The 23739-nt window shown below is 39.8% G+C and overlaps 1 protein-coding gene and 1 non-coding gene across 2 annotated transcripts in view; both read right to left on the bottom strand.

Moving 5' to 3' along the window:
* Nucleotides 1–23739, bottom strand: part of LOC102303500 (receptor-type tyrosine-protein phosphatase N2) — a 212658-nt gene that overhangs the window by 159148 nt on the left and 29771 nt on the right. Inside the window, exons 4-9 of the mRNA XM_005917990.3 lie at nt 14762–14876; nt 13940–14081; nt 11212–11584; nt 9333–9653; nt 8726–8766; nt 4409–4782 (exon numbers count right to left, since the gene is read on the bottom strand). Of these exons, the coding sequence (XP_005918052.1) occupies nt 4409–4782; nt 8726–8766; nt 9333–9653; nt 11212–11584; nt 13940–14081; nt 14762–14876 (1366 nt within the window). The remainder of the gene's footprint in view (nt 1–4408; nt 4783–8725; nt 8767–9332; nt 9654–11211; nt 11585–13939; nt 14082–14761; nt 14877–23739) is intronic.
* On the bottom strand, nt 5143–5234 carry trnas-gcu. Its single transcript is given in 2 exon segments — nt 5143–5178; nt 5198–5234. It is a non-coding gene; the product is annotated as a tRNA-Ser (tRNA).

Genomic DNA, 23739 nt, shown 5'->3' with positions numbered 1-23739 from the left:
CCAGGTGTTTTCCTCCAGCTGTCATGAATCACCCTGTCCTCCTCTTCCTCCTCCTCCTCTTCCTCCCCTCCCCAGGCCACAGGAGGAGATGATACTCTAAAACCACCAGGATGCTCCTGCTATCAGCTTTCACCTCAGACGCTGCGCCAAAATGTCATCACATCGATCTTGTTTCGCATGTGGCCCTGCATTTCATATATTTTTATTCCTACTGTGACAGCTTTGTTTTGGAGAGGGACTCGACCTCAGTACGGAGCATTTCAGTAGCTTTAAGCCAAAATATGAAAAACGTTTATTCAAACAACCTCAAATTCAGCAACGCATTCACTAGAGTTCACAGCGATTCAGCGGCCCAGCTTGAAGTGGAGAGGAAAAATGGTTGTTGAGTTAAACAATTTTACTGCGAGTTCTTAAATTATGAGTTAGGTGTGCCTTTGGTTAATGCAGTGTTGAAGGAGTTACAGTACTGAGCAAAAGTCTTTATTTCTTAGTATTTTGCTTCCAAGCATCCAGACTTTCTTGTAATCTTTTAAAGATGTCTTATTAAGCTACTTAACACTGATCTGTGAATCATTCAAGAATAAAAAGGCACCTAATTCAAGAACCGGAGTTCAGGCTATGTTGAAGAACAAATGTGGTCATACCAATTAATGACTTTCTTTTGTACCATATTTCCATGTGTGTTTACATGTTTCAATAAACTGCTGCATGTATTTCCCATTTCCCTAATGTCTAATGTCACCTCAGAGAAATGATGTGTTTGCACAGTACTGTATGCAACCATGTTTGAGGAAACAAGAAGCATCTGTGAATTATGTATCAACATTAAATGGTGTTAATACATAGTTTTTGTTATTGCCACTAGTTAAAAAGTATCAAGAGATATTACTGGATTCTTTGATCTAAAGAAACCCTAAAGCTTGCTGACTTTACTGCTAAATCACAGTATGACATGGAGCAGTCAGGTACCTGGCAGCACAAATCAGATGTTCTTTAAAAGCTAGAGATGACTACTGGTGGCCCAGACTCTCACTGCATTCCTCTGCTTTTATCATCTTCTGCTTGTTGTTTGGTTTAATGCATTCGTTTTCATCACTCTGTCCCTGTAGTCAGACGTAGCAAGGAAAAATGTCCAAGGTTTTCTCATTGCTCAAACAAAAAGCTGTGGGGAAAGATGTGGCTACTGAGACTAGTCTGGCTCAGAAGATGGCTTGTTTCACAAGAAGACATTCTTTCAAGAGCCTTTTTCTTACTGGCACATTGCGAAGTGGCATTTTTCCATGTTGTGGTTGATGCTGCACTTCACTCTCAAGAAGAGGTTTGACACAAAGTGAACTGTCAAGGACAACTTTGGTGTTCTTTTGAAGTTCAGCAATCTCATAGAAATGTCAAGAGTCACTTTGAAGAGTCACTGTAAAGGGTTAGAGAGGAATCTGCTGAGTACACTGAAGACTCTGACATCTGCGGTGCAAAAGTGACTGAACACATCTTAAACCTTCCAGCTGTTCACCTAGGATCAGAGCAAAGCAGCCTCTGAGCCTGTTTCATAAAGTTACAGGAGCTCAACCTTGATGTTAAAGGTTGCCGTCAGAATTTCTGCAACACTGTCAAAGTAGTTTTTGTGAGCTTTTGTGAGCTAAAGTTTTTTTAAATTAAAAAAAATAAAAGAAGAAAACCCGGTGCTTTGTAATTGTTCTTTTAACCATATATTTAGTTAAAATGTTAAGAGAATCTACAGAAAACAAAGAGTAATACAAATCTAACCAGTTGATAAGATCTTTCATCTCATACTGTTAGATGCTGCAGCCGTCGCAGGGATACAAAGGTATCCTTTTGCAGCCCCACCTTGAGGCACCGTCTGCAGATAGCAACAAATTATAAGTAATAAATCTGTCAGTCAGTAGTACACACATTTGTCCTGTGTTATCAGTGTTTATACTTGTGTATGATGTATGGGGAGGTCAGGTGAGTCTAAATCAAACACTTAATACAAAACTAAGAAATAACGCTTTATTTTAGCACCAAGAGGTTTTCTCACATGCGGAAAGCAGCCGTAGCTGAGGCTAGTCTTGTTTAAGCTAAAGTCGCAGTATTTTTACTTCAGTTATCAAAGGTCTGTTTGGAGAGGAGAGGATTTGAACGGTAAATAGAAAAGTAATTGAGCAGCTTTACACTACAAGGTCTTTAAGTGTTGTCTAACTATAATGCACACACCCTGACGGATACACTGCGGGCACTTTGGCATTCAGGATCTTGCCCAGAGAAACTTCATCGCACCGACCCACGGGAGCCGGGGATTACACTACTGACCTTAAGATTGACGATCGATTGGTGCTCATGAGCTACAACCAAAGCGCCTTAACATTGCAACATTTAATTTTGAATTCGCATATTTGACACTTTTTATTGCCTTGAAATTTTTCCGCACTTCATAAACACAAGTCATCTAATTTAGAATTTCTCTTTCTTGTAAAACATAAATACATTTGATTCTCAAGAGCAGCTGTGACACTAAGCGGCTCTATGGGTAGAGAAGAATCATTCAACCTTACTGAATGGGGCTTTTGAAGACCATGGTGATTAGAAATTAGGTTTCCTATTTATACCGTAATGATCTGTATGCTACAGTTGAGTAACGTAAAGTAAGTTCAAAGAAAAAGCTTGGACTAAAATGGACATCATATTGTGCTTAAATAAAAACTCCTTTATTCAGCATATGAAAGCCTTGAGTAGGACCTCCACACCAACATCCCAGAGATGTTTTTCTCTATAACATAACATTTAAGGCTCTTCTGTTGTATAGCTCAGAGTGTCGAGTAACAAGGACAAAAAGAAAGAGACTTGCCAAAGACCTTGAGCCAGAATTACACCAGCTGAAAGGCGAGCATGAAGGAGTTTCAAAACCAGACACAGGAAAGAGGATTTCTAAAGAACTTCAACCTCAGACTTGAGGAACAGAGGAATCAATATGGAAACGACCCTGTCCTTTGTGTGAGTAAGAAAGAAAGAAAAAGATGCCCAGTGTGCTCTTGTTGCATTCTGGGTAAAATTTGCAGGGACAAAGAACGAGGGTTTGCAATTTCTCACATGGAAAGCACATTTCTTTCTTCACCTACTGTGAAAAAAGCTGGTTGATCGCTACTGTGGATTACCCAAAAACAAAGGTGAAAGAAAGTTTCTGTATAAGCTCTAGACTCGAGATATGCATTTTGAAAATTGAGATAAAAAATTTTACTTTCTACATTTTCCAACCTCTTCAACATCCAAGTGGGTCATTGGTGACCTACATAAAGGCAGAGTTAAGTTGGATTTCAGCCACATGACTAAAAAACATTGATTCATAAGTTAGAACATGTTGCCTTTCAAACTGAACAAGCATCTGGCTTTCTGTTATTAGACTTTTATTTTGACATGCTATGAAATTTCCATGAAAAAGCCAACCTTCAGTTCAGTGAGGTTTCCTAGCATTTGTTTATGCACAGCACTTCAGGAACCTTGAGACCTGGACTTGCTGCCACAAAACCCCAATTCTTCTTTTTCTGTTGTAGATTTTCTAATGTGCTCAGGATCATCATCCTACTGCAAGGCCCAGTTTGGGCCAAGCTTTAACTGTTGGACAGATAGCCTCACATTTGACTCTAGAATACACTGACATACACAGTTCATTGTTCACTCAATGACTGCAAGGTGCCCAGGTCCTGTGGCTGCAAAACAAGCCCAAATCACCTCCACCACTGTGCTTGACACTTGGTATGAAGTGTTTGCTGATATGCTGTGGCACTGTGCATTGGTCTCCTTGAACCAAAGAACATTGTTCCAGAAGTCTTGTGGTTTGCGAACCTAAACCATGTTGCCATGTTCTTTTTAAGGTAAAGAGTTTTCCTAGGGGACCCTTCCAAACTACAGGTACTTCTTCAGTCTTTTTCTAATTTTACTGTCAAGAACTTTAACATTGAATATTCTAACAGAGGTCTATTGAGTCTGAGATGGAACTTTTTCTAAGCATTGCACAATCTGACTTTGGGGTGAATCTGCTCGAACAGCATCTCCCGTGGCACTGTGTAAACACATGCCTGAATGCTACAGAGGCTTTAATAGAAGTAGTTGTCACACTTTCTAATGATCAATTAATCAGCTCCATTTCATTACAGCACCTGGCTGCAACTTACCCTTTTAATTTATATTATTTTCTAATTTCTGGAAGCAGTAAAAGTGTACTTATTTCACCTGAAAATAAATGATAAATGCAAAGTGAATTGTAATTTTGATTGATTTTTTAATCTTCAAATACTGTCCATCCATCCATCCACCTACCCATTAATTTTCATCCACTTATTTTCAAATATGTCTCCTTCAAAATTCAATTGCAGTTTACCTTTTACATGTTCATCATTAAATCTGTACTCACTCTGTGTCGGTGATGACATAGCCAAAGACATCATCATCTTTCTTCATCTTGCTGGCTTTGACGTCCAACTGTAGCTCAGGAACGTGCATCGTCTTCTTGTGAGGTTCATCGTACACAAGAGAAGCAGGAGGGGGTGCCACCTCCTTGATCCAGCCTGCCACCTCCAACAGCTCCTCTACAGACTGGGTGGTATCCTTCTTTTGCACCGCCACCCCTACTTCGCTAGTCCGACTCTGGACGTTTTCCAGCCCCACCTGCTGCCCTCTGGGTGTTTGACTGGCATCGTCATAATGGTTTTTAGCTGGGGGAGGTCCGGTGAAGGAACTTTTGTCAAGGTAGGCGAGAAGCTTGGTGAAGAGGCTGCCACTCTCCGTCTGAAATAAGAGCCAATGAAATACCGTGGTTAAATAGACTGGTTCTTGTATGATGCTTTTCTACTCCAACTGCGCACTCAAAGCGCTTTACACAACTTTCCTCACTCACCCATTCACTTTCTTTTTTCCTATGTAAGTCCTTCTATCTAACATTCTTACGTACTCATAGGTTAATCAGAGAGCAACTTGGGGTTAGTATTTTGCCCAAGGATATTTGGCCCGCTGACTGGAGCAGACAGATCAAACCACCAACCCTTACAATTAGTGGGTGATCTGCTCTACCACCTGACCTACACACAGCCACCCCAAAACTAGGTTTCCATGTAGCAGGAACAAGTTTCTCCCCCCACTGTAGTAAAGTGACTCTGGTGAGACTTGAACCCACAATCTTTGAATTTCATCTGACACAAACCAATAGCAATCCAATGTGCTATCCATTGCACCACAGAGCCTGACAGTAGGTGATCCAACTCTTACACAGAACTTAATTTATTTCAGACACCTAATTAAAAAAAATACAAACCTGACTAATGAGCTCAATTTTAAGCTTAAGACACTTAAGACATAGTGTCTCTAAAAGAACATGAGGCGACGTCCGTAGCAACCGTATCAAAACGGAAAGAATCTGTGTGGTGCTTTTTCTAGTTAAATTGCACTGCTCCCAACCAGTGCAATGATTTGCAAATCCCATAAACTTATGTTTTATTCACAGTGGAACACAGAAAATAAATCCAATCAAATGTGAGAAAGTTAACAATTTTAAGAAAAAACATCTGATCGTTTTAAATTTGACGGCAGCAGCATGTCTCAAAAAAGTAAGAACAGTGCCATGTTTACAATGTGCAGCATCCATTCTTCTTTTAAAAAGTCCATAAACATCTAGTAAATGGGGAGACCAGCTGTAGGACTTCTGGGAGAGGTATATTATCCAATTCTTGTGTGATATAATATTCTAGCTACTCAGCAGTCCAGGGTACTCTTTTTCATATTTTCATTTCATTAAAATTGCTTTCAGTTGCTGAAAGATCTGGACTTAGTGGCAGGCTAGCTCTGCACCTGGACTCTTCTAAAACTGTACGAAGCCATGGTGTGATAATAATAGATGAAGAAGGTGCCTTTCCAGATGTGCAAGCTGCTAATTCCAATGGCTCGAATGCACCCCCAAACCATCAGAGATCCGGGCATGGATCCATCCTACCTTGTGCCAATGGTTCGGCATTAAACCACCCAGTACCAGGGTGGTTTAATGCCGTGGGAGTTATTTTCTTGGCACATTTTTGATTATTTAGTATCTACTGAGCATTGTTTAGCCTACCTGATGGTTGCTTCCAGCAAGATAAGGTGCCATGTGACTAATCTCAAACATGAAAATCAGTTCACTGTACTCAGATGGCCTCTACAGTCACCAGATCACAACCTAATAGAGTACCTTTGGGATGTGGTGGAATGGGAAATTTGTCTGTAGCCAACAAATTTGCAGCAACTGTGTGCTGTTAGGCACATACTTAATGAAGTGGCTGTTAAGTGTCTAATGAAACAATATTGAATCAAGTTCTTTTTCTTTTAAACTGAACTTGTGGGAGTTTTCCTGTTGCTGACATTAGCGTGTTGGCGATCTGCAGCTACAGGCATGAGGAAATAATTGCCTTGAATCAAAGAACAGCCACCCTGTCAGACTTATGCTGAATAGGGTTTTAATATGCTATTATTCTTCTGGTCCTAGCTTCAGGGTAATTGCTCGTCTTGTCAAGAACTACATCTCACTGCAGCAGCAATGCCATGTGAGCTAAAAACATAGTTTGTTCTGTCTCTGAGCACTTTGAAATACAATCTTCTTTGCAACTTCAAATTGTTTTTTGGGACCAGCAAGATGCATCAGCCTGGAGGGAATTTTCAACGAGCAGAAACAAAATAAGAAATGAGTACAAGAAATAAGCACAGAGAAGACGTTGCTTCTATTCCGGCGTTGATTTCAGCAAATCTTATCCTAAATATATTTTTCGCTACAAAACACAAATAAAAAGTAGTTGAAAATGACATATTACATTTTATTTGTAAAGTCAGATATATGGACAAATGAATAACAGTCCCACAGTCACGAAATCCCTTTCACTAAGCTGAATGGGTTTTTATCAAACACTGCAGCAATAGATAACTATTGCTCTAAAGGTAGTGCAGCATTTAGTTATGTGTCAGCATGTTATCTGACATCAAGCTGTGTGATAAACATCAGTCTTCTGGATTGGAAAATTGTGTAGTTGTTTGTGTTTATGGACACATAATGACATAATGTCAATGTGGAATTTTTGCATTCTGTAAAAATGAAAAATATTCATTCTTTCCTTATATATATATATATATATCTATAGATAGATATAAGGATAGGATGAATATTTTTCATTTATATACACTTATGTACACATATATACACACATATATATATTAGTGCTGTCAGCTATAACTGCATTAATCCGGCAAATCTCCATTAACAAGTTACCGCAGATCGCCCTGTGCGTGGGGCTGCATGGCGTCAACTCGTTAGTGCGGTTAGCTCGTTAACGCGTTAATCTAGTTAAAATGGCATTAACGTAATTTTAACGAGATTAATGCTGATAGCACTAATATATCTACATACATACATCAGTACGTATGAGACAGATGGAATAAAGGCATTCGTGTTCAGAAACACAAATCAGTAGAGAGTTTCTGACTATTTCACAAACTGCCGTGATGACCTGTTGTCATGGCTGTAGTCACATGTCTGGACAACACAAACATTTTAAATGCATGAAAAAAAATTAGCTTGTTTTAGGGTTTTCACATTTTTAAGAGATTGAAATTTCCGCTTTTAAATCAGCCACGATCCATTTAATGTCAAACTAAAGCATTTCTGCATGTATAAGTCTTCTTGTTTAAAATGCAGCACTAAAGTAACTGGTTAGTAGTGTGTAACCATCACAGTCTGTTGGTTATTCATAACCCGCGAGCGTTCTGATGTCCTTCGTGACAGGACTTTCTTGATTTGGTTGGTTCTCACGTCTGTCTGGAGGTGAAGAAAAAAACCTCTGTTTCATCAGAGATTGTAATCAAGTATGCATTGACTTTAAGATGTTCCTCTGTCATTAAAATCAAGGTTCTGTCAAAGTGCAAATGAAATTGGCTTTAAAGATCCTTTGTTGCCTCTATCAGGAAGAATTTTAAACAGAACAAACGCACATACTGACTGATGCCTTGCTGAGAGCTTATAATCGCCTCTCTATCTGGTCATAATTATTTTTATTATGTAGCTTAGTAGTTTAGTAGAGTCCAAGACAAATTTTCTCTTGGAAACAATAAAGTATCTATTGGTGATCTATCCGCTGAAATTTTAAAACTTTATAGCAGAATCACATTTGGATTTTTAGACACACATCTCTACTATACATGCTAGTATTTCAACCACTGCTTTGAATAAAAGAAATCCGTGAAATAAACGAATGAGTTTACTTTTTTTTTTTTACCCAGGTTTCAATTTACAGTATAAAGGACTGAATCAGTACAGCGTCGTTGTTACAAGTTCACCTTGTTTAGCCTTAATTAATTCCAACTCACTCATTTATCCACTGCTCTCCCGATTCCTTAAAAAATGCACATGTTCATATCAGTCCGATTTATTGTGGAAGATTGTCTTCATTATTTGAATAAATAAAAAAAGAATATTATTAGTGCATACTAGCAGTATAACAAATAAAACTTTGGGACTAAAACCTGATCCATTTTGTTTTTTGTTGTCGGCAGTTCATTCTCTCGCATGAATACTGAGTTCTAGATAAATTCTTTGGGCAGTGATTTCACCCTTGCAAAATTTCATCTCATTCCCTTGTTTAATAAATTACATAACTGCTTACAATGAGCCTTGGCTTTGACATTTAAGTCTTCCCTTTCTGCTACTCTGATTGCTTACCTTGTCCTGCACATTTTGCTCCTCTGTCTCCGTGTGACGCTCTGTTGGGAGAAAGAGAATAATCATATTGATACATTTGTGTTTCAATTCAAAGCGGGAGCAGAAATACAGAAAAAGAGGTGGTTCATGTAAAAATTCATTCAGAGCTAAAAGCTGCCAAATTTCAAGGCCATTTCCTTAAATCAAATTCACCATTCTCTAATATTTTACTGATCTGAATTCACCCCTGTGTAAATTTATTTTTCACTGATGCTGAAAAAACACTAGAAAACGTACATAAATAACATATCCACTGCTGTCTGACCACAGTTTTTAATCATTTAGTTATCTGTTGAGCACTTTTAGTGATTGTGTAAACATGCAAAGCCTGAGTGGCCTCAGTGGACAATAAACCATTAACACTGGCTGGGTTTATGTTCTGCATTGAGCACAGGATGCTTATTTATTTTCACATTGATTTTTATGTTGCACTCTTGTGGCAACTTGAGAGCTCCGTTTTTTTTGTTTAATCCAGCCTACACAATTATGCATGTATTATAGACTTACTTTCCATCGCTTACTCAATACTTTAATTGCGTAAAAACAAAATGAATCACTATAAAATTACCTTGAAGTGCTGCCAGTGCGACAGGAGTGCTCTCCTGAGGTTTCAGGGTAGGAGCATTCCCCAGCAACTCATCCCTAGGAACCTCCCCCGCCTCTTCCTCTTCTTCTGCTTCTTCTTCTCCATCACTCAGCTCTCCTTCCAGGTCTCTCGGTCCTGGTCCCCTCATTCGGCTCAGGCCTCTGTTTAGTCCCTTGTCCTGATCAACTACCTGTAGAGCCTCAGCTATCAGGCTCGACAGCTGGTCCAAATCCTGCGGTGTCAGCGTATCCATGTCCACATGCTGCCTGTCAACATTCTTCAAAACGTTCTCGATGAACCTCTCTGGAGGAGAGATGGAAGTAAAATAACAATGAAAGACAAAGAAATTATTATCATTAAAGCAGACCAAATATTCTAACTCCACGCTCCATGTTTGCATTCTTGGACTTGTATGATTCATAGTTCAAAATAATATTTATTGATCTTGTGCTGGGTTTTGGTTAAGTCACTCAGTTTACCCTCTGTCAGAAACAAGCTGTTTTAACTGCCTTTCTACTAGCTTTAAGCCAGCTTCCTTCTGATTGGCTGCCCCTCGTGACCAGAAGGTTTGAACAGCAGGTGGGTGGGAGAGCTGTGTGCCTGACATGACATCCTCAGTGTATAGATTGCTGGGATTGCATAGTGGCTGCATTATTTGAAATTCTGGACATGTTTATTATGATCGTGTATTTATAAGAGAAAACAAGAAAAAGCAGAATCAGTCCCCATTAAAACCAGTTATGTAGTTTAGATTAGAGGCAATAGTCTCACTTCTCATGTCTGCTGTCTCTCTTCTGATCTCAGCATTAAATATTTTTAGGTATCTTACTGTGACGATGTGAAAGCTGTGATTTGTAGCAATGGAGCTAAAGCTGTTTATGGAGCTCCTTTCAGGTTTACAGCGAGATTCAGCTTGGGGTATAGCTGTCCACTTATTTACTATTTACTTGGCATCACATAGCAACCACAGCAGACAGTTGTTTTCATCAGAAAAGCCCTGTGTACCAGCACCAAACAGCAGGCAGACATTTAGCTAGCTAGTGAGCACACAGTGGAGAATTTAGGAGACAGATATTTCCCTCAGGACTCAAAAAAGACACAGAGAATCGATACAAGAGTTATATTCATTAGGTGGACACTGGACTAAATTTAATGCTGTTCTGTTTGCTGGATGCTTATATGAGTTTGCTAAGTTAAAGTATGAGGGCCTGTCAGTGTGTGCAGGTTTTAATGCACAGATAAAAATGAAAGTTGAACATCTACAACTATCATAAGAACTGGGCGCACTACACGTGATTACGTTTACCTTTGAGTTAACTTTGAAAGCCTTATAGCAATTATTTAATGGTCCTTGCTGTGAGCTAGTTTCCAAAGTCATGCAAATAATGCTCATCTTTATGGAAAAAGAGTACAATGTGGTTTTCACCACAAGCCCTGTGTGTTCAGTGTAGCCACAGAAAGAAAGAAATAATAATAACTTCCTTATAATGAAGACCCAGCCAGCGTCTGACAGCAGGCTGAGACAGAAACATGCTATCTGATTCTAAGTGTAACCACGTTGTGCTACAATTTCCTTATTTCTATTCATATTTGCTTTACTTTGAATGATTCTCTTAACTTCCTGCCACCACTTCTGGTATTCTGCATGGTTCAGTCCACTCAAAGAAAGCCATAACTCACAGGTTCTCCTTGTTGCTTGTAATAAAATTATGTAATATCTGGCAACACTGACAGTTCAACATGTGTGTGTTTACATGTTGTAAGAGATACGATTGAAAGTGAAAGACGTCATGCCTGGAATTTTGCATCTCAAACACGCTGCAGACTCTATGATGAAATCCATCATGGGTAAAATACATACCATCAACAGAAGTGAGTGGGTCCTTGGGTAAGGCCCCCTGAGGCCTTCCCATGTTTACAAGTCTGGATTTCAAGGTCTCCTTTTTGAGCCCAGAATTCTCTATTCTGTTGCTGTAGAACGTTCTCAGGCGCTCGAATGGGCTCGCTCCCCCACTGTGAAGGGACGCATGCCCGGAGAGATACTGCCTCAGGGCGCCCAGGAGAAGGTCACCCTCAGCCTGCGTGGTGAGGAGCTGGTTGGCTGGTGGTCTCTGCTTTTGCACGGGTTGGAACGATGAAAGAGATGAGAAGCTGGAGGGAGGTGATTTCTGAGCTGAAATCTGGGGCTTGGAGCGATAAAGGTCTGCAGGGATGCCGGACTGGAAACGGTCATTCTGGAAAACACAAGCATACTGTACAAAGACACTGATGCTGAAGACACTTGCACCACCTTTCCAATAGCAGAGCTTTTGCTCTATTTTCTGAGAAACAGCCACACTGTGGCTGAGGAGGAAGTGCGTGCCCCTAATACAGTCATTTCAAAACACGACTCAAGTCCCACCCACCTGCTGTTTGTGAGGGGCAGCCAATCAGGAGAAAGCTGCCTAAAAGGGGAGTGGAATTAAAGGAAAACTACCTCAAATGTTTTGTTTGACACAATGGATGAACTGAGAGGCTATGAAATGTGAATCATCCAAACTCCATTAACTATAGAGAGCTTAAGTAAAAGCCTGAAAATTCCCGACCATATGTTGTAATGTCTCAGAGCAAATAATTAGACCTCGAAATAAACAGACCGCAAGGGACAAAGTATAACTGCAAAGTAAAGCATGAAGTAAATTATAATTACTTTGCATTGCTTGAGCATTCCTGCTGCCTAGAACTTTAAGATGCCAACCATCTCACTCACCAGCCCCTTCATTCCCAGTCATCCCTCTGTCCGATGTTTAATGATGACAAAAAACTGGCTGCGACAGAAAAAAAATCTGACCAAAAAATACGAGTCATGCAGAATTACTATTTATGCAGATGCTGGATCCAAGAAAATGTCCCACCTGCTCGTCACACGTTTAAGACTGAGACAACGTCCTAAAATAATGGGACCAACTGTATGTGACAAGAATGCAAACCATCCTGACGCCAAAGTACAAAACACAAGCACCCTGCCTTTTTTCTTTCGACACACTTTGGCTTTTCTTTCTTTATAACACCACCAATCCAGTAACCTTCGTGTTAGCGTAGCCAATTTACTTCTAGGCAAAATGTATGCAAAATTAAATAGATGTGCATTTGCTGAAAACATCTAAATGTAACGTTTCTTGTTTTTGTTCTTCCACTAGATTTAGAGAGAGTATCTGGATGCATGAAGAAGCACTTTGCTTTATTATTAAAGGCTTCATTTGAACAAAAATGATTATTGAGATGAAAAAGCCCATTTTGGGGAAAAAAAGTTATTAATCCATTTATGCAATCATATTAACAGATCCATCAGCTACAACAAAAGCAAATTGTCACTGCCGGCTCCATTAACGCCCACCTAAGAGCACAGAAATGGCACAAGCCTGAGTAACGGCAAAATTATCATAACAATACAGACATAAGCCGTTCCTCACAGTTGTCATACTTCTTTATGATTTGTGTGTGCGAGGCCCCCTCTGGTATTTGTTGCTGGCAGTATCTTCATTCATTTACATCCCTCAGTTGGTGATGTTTATGCCATTCGTACCCGAAGGGCCCCTTCAACCCTCCAGCTCCTTTTGGCTGCTACCAAACAGGTGAACCTGGATAGAAAAGGCCACGAGCCTGCGAGCGATGCCTGCAGGCTCCACGCAGTCGTACTCGCTTGGTCCTCAGTACAATTCCCCAGCTGGAAAGAGGCCTCTGCAGGCACAGCAGAGGGACGCAGTCGCGCCTTGAGTTATTAATTAGAGCGGTGAACTCCTGAACTCTCGGCTGGTATTATTTCCCTCATAACGGTCAAGCTGGGAGAAGTCATCAGTTAGGACAGAGAAGCAAGAAAAAAGCGACAGCGAAGGATGACAGCGGACCGCCTGCTGTGAAGGTGTGCGCGTTTGTGTCCTTTCAGCGTGTTGTGCGAGCGTGCACTGTATGTGTGCACGCTTTCTTTTCAAACTGAGCCAGGTGGCCTCGAATGGAGGTCGAGGCTAAATGCAGTCATTGGGATAAAAACAAATTCCTCACATATTCTCCGTTTTTCAAATGTGAGAACAGGACCAGCGGGAGCTGAGGTTTATGTGGCACTTCAGCGATATTCTGTCATTTGCGCTTCATTACTTTTGGGCTTTTTTGAATCCTTTCAATTAGCACACTGATAATTGATGTATAGAGGTGAATTAACAGCTCCATATTTTCACGCTTGGAATCTACAAGAGGAACTTTGCATGATTCACAGTATACTGGGCCTTGGTGCAACTCAGATCATTCACTGTCAAACAGACCCCAACTTAAACCGACCTTTTCTTTCTGATTAGCTATTTCTCATGAACAAAAGTAAAGCAGGTGGGTGGTGCTTTTAAGTTTAGTTTGAAGATCTTTGCCTTCATTGTTTGTAACTTTACCCATGTTTAATTAAAGCTCCCACCTTTGAAGAAGATAATATGTAACAGAAAATAATAAAAAGCATAATAGTTTCTGTTTACTTGCTTGAGGCAAAGAAATTCCAACAAATGGCAAGAAAATCATGAACCGGAACAACCAAGTCCCAGAAGCCAAACAAAGTAAATGTTTACCTTGCTTGGTGCGCTCAAGCTGGAAGTAGATGTCTTGGGAAGGAGGCCAAGGCGCTGCAGGTACATCTGGAGATTTTTGCTGAGTTCTACCTCTACCGGTTTCACCCTTTGGTCCACTGGGTCCATTGCTTGAGCTACTGGCCTGTGGGAGTAGAGAAAAAGATGAACAAAATGCAGAAATTAGTCACTTCAGAGTAGCACAGTCAGATAACTTCATTGCAAAGACGTGCAAATGAATTGTTTTTCCTCCAAATGGAATTATTAACATGATGCCATTCTAAAATTTTCATATATCATATATTAGTATTAGAAAAAAGGCAAAAAAAAGGTCACAAAGTAAAATAAAAAGTAAGAAATTAAAATACTGGCAGCAGCCAGTGCTACCCATCAGCCTCCTACAGCAGTAGATACACCTGTGGTATAAATTTTAAAATCCTAGGTGACAGAAAACTTCACCTCACTGATATTTGAACTCGTTGAAGATTTTTAGTAGATACACCAATGGTATCCATTTGAAAATCCTAAGTGTTATCTTTCTCGAGTTATTGTTTTCACAAGATTTTCAGACAACTTGACCTTGAGGTCAAGGTCACCGGGATTCTGACTTGTCCAAAATGTTTAGTAGATGCACCTATGCTATCAAGCCCTATGCCGTCTCATTTTCGAGGCATTGTGTTCACAAAGTTTATTGTCCACGCTGCCGGCCTGCCAAGTGGGGTGACGACAAAACTACATGAAAATTATTAGGAGTAAGATAAAACAGAAGTGCAAATCTACATGTCCTTTGGTCACAAAACTATTTGAGCTAAATAAACATCTGACCTGCTCTCAGTGGTGTAGAACGACCCAGTCTGCTGTGGTCTGTAGGGAATCCTTCTCAGTTTGGATAACTCCTTGGACAGAACCTGCTGGGTGGTATCATCTTCCCAGGTCAAACCTACAGAAAGAAACAAGGGGACCCTTTAGAACTAGAAAGACAGGAATACATACGTTAACAGGACACAAGCAGGAAGTCCAGTATTGCCCAGGTGCATATCTACTGTGCACCTGTAAGCCTCGAATGAAAAGAAATTCTGAATTAAAACTGCACTGAAGTACAGAAAAAGTGGGTTGTATGCATGAGCAAAGTCTAGCCGACACGTGGTGAGTATGGGATAGAAAGACGGAGAAGAAATTGCTAAGCATGCAGTAATTTCCCTAAACTCATTAGGTCACTCATTAGCAGAGGAGACGAGGAAACAGCGGGTCGTCCTTGGAGACTCCGGCGAGAGACTGTTTCAGTGACTAAGCAGAAACCGTCTCTCCTCTCGCTCTCCTGCTGCACTTCAGTTGTACAACATGATGAGCTACTTGGGAATTTCTTTTACACATCTTTACTTAAACAAACGATTAAATATTTACACCACTGCCATGATGAAAAAGTGAGGTCAGGGGTTAAACCCAGAATGTGTACATCCTACAGTGAGATCAATGTCCACGTAAAAACAGTAAATAAAGAACAGTGAACCAAATAAGCCAATAAATACTACTAGTAAGATGTTTGTTACTTGCCAAGAGATGTGGCTTTGCTTTTGTGTTGTGCATTTATTACCCAAATTTCACACCAAATTTTGAGTAATACCATCTCTGCAATAACGTCCTAATGAGGGAAAATTATTCTGATTCATTTGATTTGATTTGATTCACAGGACTCATGTGAGTTGCAGAAGACATAGAGGACATGCTTTTTCCCATGAAACTTTTTAAAACATAAACAAGCTTTGCTCGTCTTTTTCTGACCGCTCATAAACTGCAGTGTGGTTTTATCTATTCTGTGTACTTCTATCCAAAACTTACCCAGGCCATCTGTGAAAGAAGCCATTGTTTCAGACATCAAAGATGATCACAACACGCAAAACATTATAACTAAAAGCATACATAACATTTATAATATTCATGTAGTTTCAGTTAGTTTCCAGAGTGGATTTTCTTGTTTCTGTTTAGTTTTTGTTGTTTGAAAATGTTTAACTTTGGTTTACATTTATTAGCTTAAGTGGGGTTTTTTGTGTTTTTAATTATTACTCTATAGAGCGCACGTGTCAGAGGCAAGCTTTACAGAAGTGAGCACAGGTGTTGGAATGAAAACACGCAGACTTTAGTAAGCAGCTGACTCATAGTCATGTTATATTATTAGATTACATCATTATACGGCACCTGAAGGTTTCTTAATGTTTGTTCTAGTATAAGCAAACCACAAATGTGATGAATAAGGTGGGGCGAAGCTCTAAAGAGAGCTATTTTACATAATTTATGCACATGTATATTTATGCACAATGAAAGAAATTTCAATATTTCTTTCACTGAGATGAAAGAAATATTATTGGAATTTTCATTAAGTGAAAATTTCACTAAGTGTTTCAGTGAATCTCCTGACCACCTAGTTGTTTTTTTACATCTCTGATATTTGATTGTCTATCAGCTGTCCTTATTTGGTATTATGCATAAGCTATTTGTATCTGCTGTTTAAACAAGTGTTCAAGAGCAAGAACAAATGAGTAGTTTGGACGTTTGTGTCTATTTTCCTCTAGGTAATGATTTTATTACCTAGTTGTCAAGCTGCCGCTGCAGCAATGTCAGCCAGACATTCTTGTGGATTTACTGGGCATGTCAAAAAAAAAGTGTTGCATTTCAGCAAGTGTACAAAAGGACAAGGCTGATGAGCTGCTTGGGCATTCACGTCTGTTTCTTATACTTAACATGCATTCAAACACAGTTTTTTGGCAACTGAACAGAGGAACAGGCGCCAACACCAGATGGGGTAGCGGAACGAAATGTTACCGGAAATATGGCCGCGCTGCGCAAAGCACAACACGAACGGAGGCATTTGGCAGATGAGCGATGACGTTGCTGAAAGATTCAAGTAATGCAGACTGTAGCTCCAGCTGTGATGCCACAAGATGTGGGTCCACCACGGAGGACGTGCACTTGAAATGAGAAGGGAAATATCATCCCTGTCAGCTTCACACGCAAAAAAGTGATAGCACATTTTGAGCTGAGGGAACTGAAAACTGGGGAAAATATTGATAGATAACCAAAAAACATGAAGCATGATGGCAAAGAGCAGCCTTAAATCCTGACAGCAACAACCTCATTGGCAATGCAGACCATGGAGAAGTCCGACTACATGAAGTCAAAGTCAGCAGGGACGCAGCCAAACAGATTAGACGTGCATCAGCTGTTTCAAACCAAGTTGAACTAAAAGTTAAAAGCTACCATCTTACTGCCAAAAAGCACCTGTTGTAGAGACAGAATATCAGCGTTTTACTGTTTTAATATAGGATTCCTGTCCTGAATGATTAATGCTACATACCACTGCCTCCATCTGAATATGTGACATGCAAAACAGCCGTAAGTGTGAATAAGCCCCAAACTTCAGTAACAACATTAATGTTTCATAACTTACAGATATTTAGACATAGATAAAGGCAGTCTTTCAAAAGAGGCATTTCAATCATTCACGTGAATGAGAACCAGACGAAAAGGATTACAAGGTTATACAATCCGACAGCAGGAATATGAATTACCACACGGGTTTAGAGAGTTTTGAAACTATGATAACAGAATGCAAAATGAACATTAGAAGAGAAGACCTGAATGTAAAAGGTGTAGAAAAGGTTGCCCGGAGCAACACGTTTTGAAATGAGGATGCTTTTGCTCAAAATTAAGTCTTTCCCGAGGTTTAAAAAAGCCGGAGTCGAGAGTAAACAGGAACGAGGCTGGAGACAAAAGATGGAGGCGATGAGTTCTGAGAAGAGTCACATTCTCTCTTTTTTAGCTCTGTTTAAAGTTTCCACCAACTCCCAAGTGACGTTAATAACCACTTTTCACCAGCTCGTGTCTGCCTGTAGCCGTCTGTTGAGCATGGAGTGCATGATGGTGTTTTAGAGGTGATTCACGGGATGATTCTCTTTCGCTTTGTCATTTCTCACAGTGAGCTATCACCAATGGTTAAGAGTTGCTTTAAATCCCCAACAAATCTCAGCAAAAGAACCTCATCATCATCATCATCAGACCCACTGAAGAGCAAACTTGTGTCGCAGCCTAATTCTTACTGAGAAAACCCAATTTGTGAAAACAAGACAGCCTCCAGAGCAACAGAAAAAATTCGGCGTAACATTAAAATGAAGGAAGAAACAAGATAAAAACATTTAGCCTCCTTTCATATTTAACATACTGGGAAAAAAACACGAAAATTCTGAAAATGTTCAGTAGAAATTATCTTTTTTTAACTGTTATTTTTACTTAAAATGACCATTCCTAAGATTTTAGCTCTATAAGACGCACTGCAGAACAATCAGCATGTTGTGAAACTGGAAAGCGCTGCCAGCAATAATCTCATTGCTGCCAAGATCTCATACCATTTCTAGTTAACCAACAACAGCACCATTTTTTTCCAACTGAATTTACACTTCTGCCTGTATCATTTGCGAATCCAATTAAACGAGCTCAACTCATTTCAGAGCATCTCAGCACCGAGAAACCTCCTTTAGACCCCTGCAAAATGAATTACAATCCCAACTGCCACGAATCAGGCACAAGCCTCTCTTTAACAGCTGCACAGCGTGTCAGGCCAGCTTTCGCCATCAAAGAGACATAAAACCGAGCCTTTAATGGCAGCCACGGTGGCAGAGAAAACGGGCGTTAGCGGCGGGTGAACAGACGGCATCTGACACGACAGGTTAATAAACGTTGGAGCCCCTGCCAGGATATTCAGAGTGACTCCGCGCATCTCACAGACTTAACCGACCACAGAAAAGCGGGCAGGAGGTTGTCGGCCAGCTGAAGTATGAGGTGAAGGTCTATCGGAGTTTGAAGCTTTCACAACTAAATAAATGAGACTGTGGTCCTGAAAGAAATTGGACTGAATTTAAAATGCGATGATGTACCTGCAAGGACTCATGGACTATGGAAAGCTTAAGGACATAGGTTGTTACATTGTAACAGGTTGTTAGATTGTAAAGCCCCTTAAGGCAATTTTGTAATAAAAAAAAAACTTTGTGATTACAGTTATTTAAATAAAAAGTCTTTGGAAAATGAAATGCATGTAGCTTGAGGAGGTTAGAGGTCAGAAAAAGACGTTTTGGAAATGCTCCAGTTCAGTTTGCATTTTCTCAACAATTTTGTATTGCACGTCCTCCACAGTCGCTAAATGATGCCCGCCTGCTCCACAAATACCATCGGCCGTATTCACTAAGAGTCACGCTAATTACAACCATGGGCAAAAACACTGCAGCCTTCCACCAGTTTAGAACTTGATTTATCAGCCGCATTTATGCAAATTTAATTTCCACAACCTGAAGTCCAATTACAATCACTGCGGTCCTACAAAACAGCAGACAGCAAGGTGAGAAACTTTTTGGATCACCGGGTAAAAAAGTCACGACACGTCTTTGCCAACAAATCCCAAACACTCTGAAAATAGAAGCGATGTAGAATGCTGACAATTTTCAACTGTGTGTATATATTTTTTGTAAATTACTAAAGAATCAAAGAATCACACTTTAGTCTCAGATTCAGAAGATCTTTGATTATCCCTGAAGGCATACTGTTTATGTGACAGATGCTTAAATGAATGAATGCTGTAGAACTAAATAGGATAAAACACAGCAAAAACACAAGAAAGCAGTGGGATACAAAATTGTGAATCACAACGTTTTTGATTTTTCCAAGTGAAAATGTTCAGCTTTTTAGCAACATGAGCAAAAGATCCCACGTTGAAAAGAGGAAGGGAACTCGTGGCATGACTTACAGTGAATTTGGAGCTGTAGAACATAAGGAGTCATGGGACAACTAATAATAATGATAATAATAATGATAAAGGCAAGAGTTATCTACTGTTAAGTCTCTCAAAGGTGGTGCGGGGAGGTTAGTGTGTTTTTGATGTCGTGTGCGAACTAAAGAGGACCATCGTTGCTGTGGGCGAACAGCAGCTGTGACCCTGACGAGGTGGCTTTTCAAATGACTTCACATCTGCAGGGCCTTTAGTGAGCAGTGCAAGTGGGAAGAGGGTCTGTGTGTGTGTGTGTGTGTGTGTGTGGGTGGGTGGTTAAAAGGGGAGAAACAGAATTGCAGCAACAACTTTGTGAAAGATTCAAACCGTTCACAAAGAAAGAGAGAGGCAAATGTACTGTGTGCTAAAGGTTAAATCTTGTCTGATTTTTGTAGTTTCGATATTACCCCTGTTGATAATAATAACGCTGTTACTAAATGGGCGTACAGTGACATTAACTACACTCAGAAAACACAGACAGGCTCTACAGTGACAGACTTATAGAGTTTATGAGGATGTGCGTAAATGGACTGGTATTTGTATAGTGCCTTTTGACTCAATTTGAGCACTCACAGCACTTTTTTTTTACTACACACACATTCATACAGCACTTTTATCTTTGCTCAAGCGCTTTTTTATCTCACGTTCATTCACATCAGGGGCAACTCTTGGTTCAGTGTGTCGCATAGAGCGCTGTGGTCAGTCCAACGTCTGTGGGATGGTGGCGAACCTGTTTGTTCTCTCACAGGGTTGGACCTATAGGTTAACTAGGTGGAAAAAAAACTAGTTGTTTGACTTAAACATCTGGGTTGGTTATGGATGAGCTCATAACATTATCCATTTATTCAATGAGTTCTTTATAAAACAAAATTGACATCTTTTTTATGTCTCTCTTTGACTTCCGTTTAATAGTCACCCAAAAATGTTGTGTCATTAGTGAGAGCTGCAAATTAGCTTGCGTTACTCAATTATAGAACAATAACTAACGTAAATAATTAACCAAAAATAATCAGAAGAGCCTGTGAGAAGAGCCCACAGTAAGGTGTGGAGTGAAGCCTGACTGTAAAAATTGGCCAATTACATTTTTGGCCTTTTATGTGCACTTCTATCATCGGCGGTTCCACCAAATGTCATAAAGTTTGGTGTCACATTTGACCAGGCTCTTAGTTTCAATAATTATATTGATAATCTTTATATTTCATCTATAAAGTATTGACCCCATCAGTGGAATGGTGTCCAAATCAGAATAAGAAACGATTAAGTCATCTTACAAAACGGTCCAAAATCCAGCTGCTGCACTTCATAGGTCTTCTAAGTGTTTCATGTGTTTTGTCATCTTTGCACCTGCTTTAGTTTAAGATCTTGCTGATCACTTTCAGAGCTCTGTACAGTAAAATGCCTGTTCACATTAGCAAGCTCTTGCTTCTGCTCTATAATATGCAGGTCACTGAGGGCTTCAGACTTCAGACCAAATCTTGTTGTTCTACACTGAAAACCAAAGGAGACTATCCATTGATATGCAAGATTGTGGCTCCTAAAAGATGGAATGCATGAGTATTACATTTGAGATCTGATGAAATTACTGAAATGTTTATTGAAGCATTTAATGGATACTGTTATGTCTTAATATTTGTATTTTATATTTGTTGATTGTGGCTGTGGGGCACTTTGTGATCCTTATGTAGAAAGGTGCTGTATAAATACATTTTACTTACTTACTATTTTTAATATGGTTCCTGTGCACTCTTTTATAAATGAGGCTGCTCGTCACTCCCTGCTGGAAAGCACCAAGCTCGGCGCAGCAGTGACTGACGACTGATCATTATGTGTTTGCTCTGCAAACAGATTAAAAAGCGGCAGGTGTATGCCATAATGGAGACATGTGCATATTAATTTGTACATCAGGTAAGATGTTAAGAGTGAAATCATCTGGGTGAAAAGCTTCCTGCATGTTGGATCAGCTGACTGATCTTGCCCTCAGCTTCACCGTTTCACTGTAAACCGGCTTCATGTGCTAACACAGTGTCATGCTATCATGGGACATGATGCACTGAGCTTATCCATCACCTGCTTCTCCTTGGAGCAGATCAACATTTTGAAGAAACAAACTATTTTTTCCATGAAGCTGCAGCCAAAACACCATCAGCAGCTCAGCTTATTGGGAAAACTGGAAACAAGACTAGAGCTTCCCAGTGACTCTTGCGATGTGAAAACCCTAACAGAAATTCAATGTCAAAGGGAATAAACATAAAGTATTTGCCTAAATGTCCAGATATCAGTCTGACTGTGGACTCTTCTTTCCACGTGCGCTTTTGTGAATCAGGACATCAGTTCCCATATCCTAAAACAGAGCTGATGGGCATATGGGCGTAGGATCGTGTTTGTAACAGGGAAAGCAAAAGGACAGAGTAAACCGCGTTACCTTTTTAGTGGACTAGCCGAGCCTGAAATGCAGATGCTTTAGTGTCTTTAGAGTTTTGTCCTCCCTAATGGCTTCTGCAGACAGCCGGGCCCAAACATCTCATTTGCATAATTCATTTCACTTCAGAGCTCCTGACAAATGCCTTCAAACTTGTCGCCTCTGTGAAATCGGAATATTTCTCTAGCTCTCCCGCTGAGCCCCGATTCGGAGAATTAAACCAGAGGACTTTTTTTTTCTTTTTTTGGAGAGGGGGGGGCGGTAGAGGAAAGGGAGGAAATGCACTAAATCGAGCTCAAAAGAAGGATGGTGTGATAAAAACACGAGAGAAAAACTCCTCCCAAAACAAATGTACTTTTTTGAAATCATTCTCTTTTGAGTGGTCAAGCACAAAAGACTGGACTTTCTTTTTTTCCTGCATACATGAGGTCCTGTCATTCAGAGCAAAGCTGGATGATGAAAGGGGATGAAATCCAGCTCAGTGGGAGGTTACGCAGGTCTCTGCCTCCCTCTCGTGGTACAGCACACTAACAGCAGCTTAGTGCAGCAGGAAAGACGACAACTGATCCATCTGTTCGTTTCTACACAGGCACAGCAAAGGCTGATTAAACCAAAAAGTCAAATAACAAATATTTACGCCATAATGCTCACTCGGGCCGTTCCTTCTTTCCTTTTTAGTTCATTCATTTGTGGGATAAACAGCTATATTGATGTATTACTGTAAGCATGGATGTCGTGGCATGCAACAGTGAACTCTGGCAGAAAGTAAACCACTTTATAACTAATTCAATTAATCTCCTCGGAACCATGATCCATTCATTACAAACTCAGACAAACTGTGGTTTAAAGCCACAAAATTATATTCTAAACTTTGACAGAAAATACAGAGTTTTGCGAACAAGAGTGGAATAAATTTAAGATCTAAATCTATAAGATATTTAACATATAATTAAAGGAAAATACATCACACAAATCTATATAGATATATATATATATAACTTTGGATTATCCTGGTTGTATCATTCAAAGGCTTCAATAATTCCTTTATTGACTTTATTTGGCTTTTCTCAATCAACAAGTGCAAAACACAAACAAGTTCAAGTTCCTGAGAATAGTTTAGCTTTAATCTTTGGTCTCATTGTTCTTTGAACAACCAGGTAAAAAAGAAAAAAACATCTGTTTGACAACAGAGACAGAACGTTACATTTTTTCATCTCTGCCTTTTGTGATGAGAATGACATCAGAGTGTATTAGGATAATCAGGATAAGGCACAAGACCCATGAGACTGTTCTGTTTATTCACCATAAAAGCATGTCTCTGTCAATAATGAATATCCATTTGACTAACCTATACTGCAGACTGCAGTAATGTAAACTGCACTGAATTTCTGACATTTCTGCTTTAGAATCAACAGCAGACGCTAAAAAAAGCTATTAGCTTTAGCAGTAATTGCCAGTGTGACTGCAACAGCCACCTGTACAGACTCCAGCAAAAAATACAATTTAAACAACTGCAAGCTAGTTTACTAGCAGCTGACATTTGGGGCAGGCAGCACATAAACTACACAAAAT

This window comes from Haplochromis burtoni, unplaced genomic scaffold (genome assembly GCF_018398535.1).
Source record: "Haplochromis burtoni strain Fernald_Lab_line unplaced genomic scaffold, NCSU_Asbu1 Contig_27, whole genome shotgun sequence".
Lineage (NCBI taxonomy): Eukaryota > Metazoa > Chordata > Actinopteri > Cichliformes > Cichlidae > Haplochromis > Haplochromis burtoni.
This window is presented reverse-complemented; position numbering and strand designations above follow the sequence as displayed.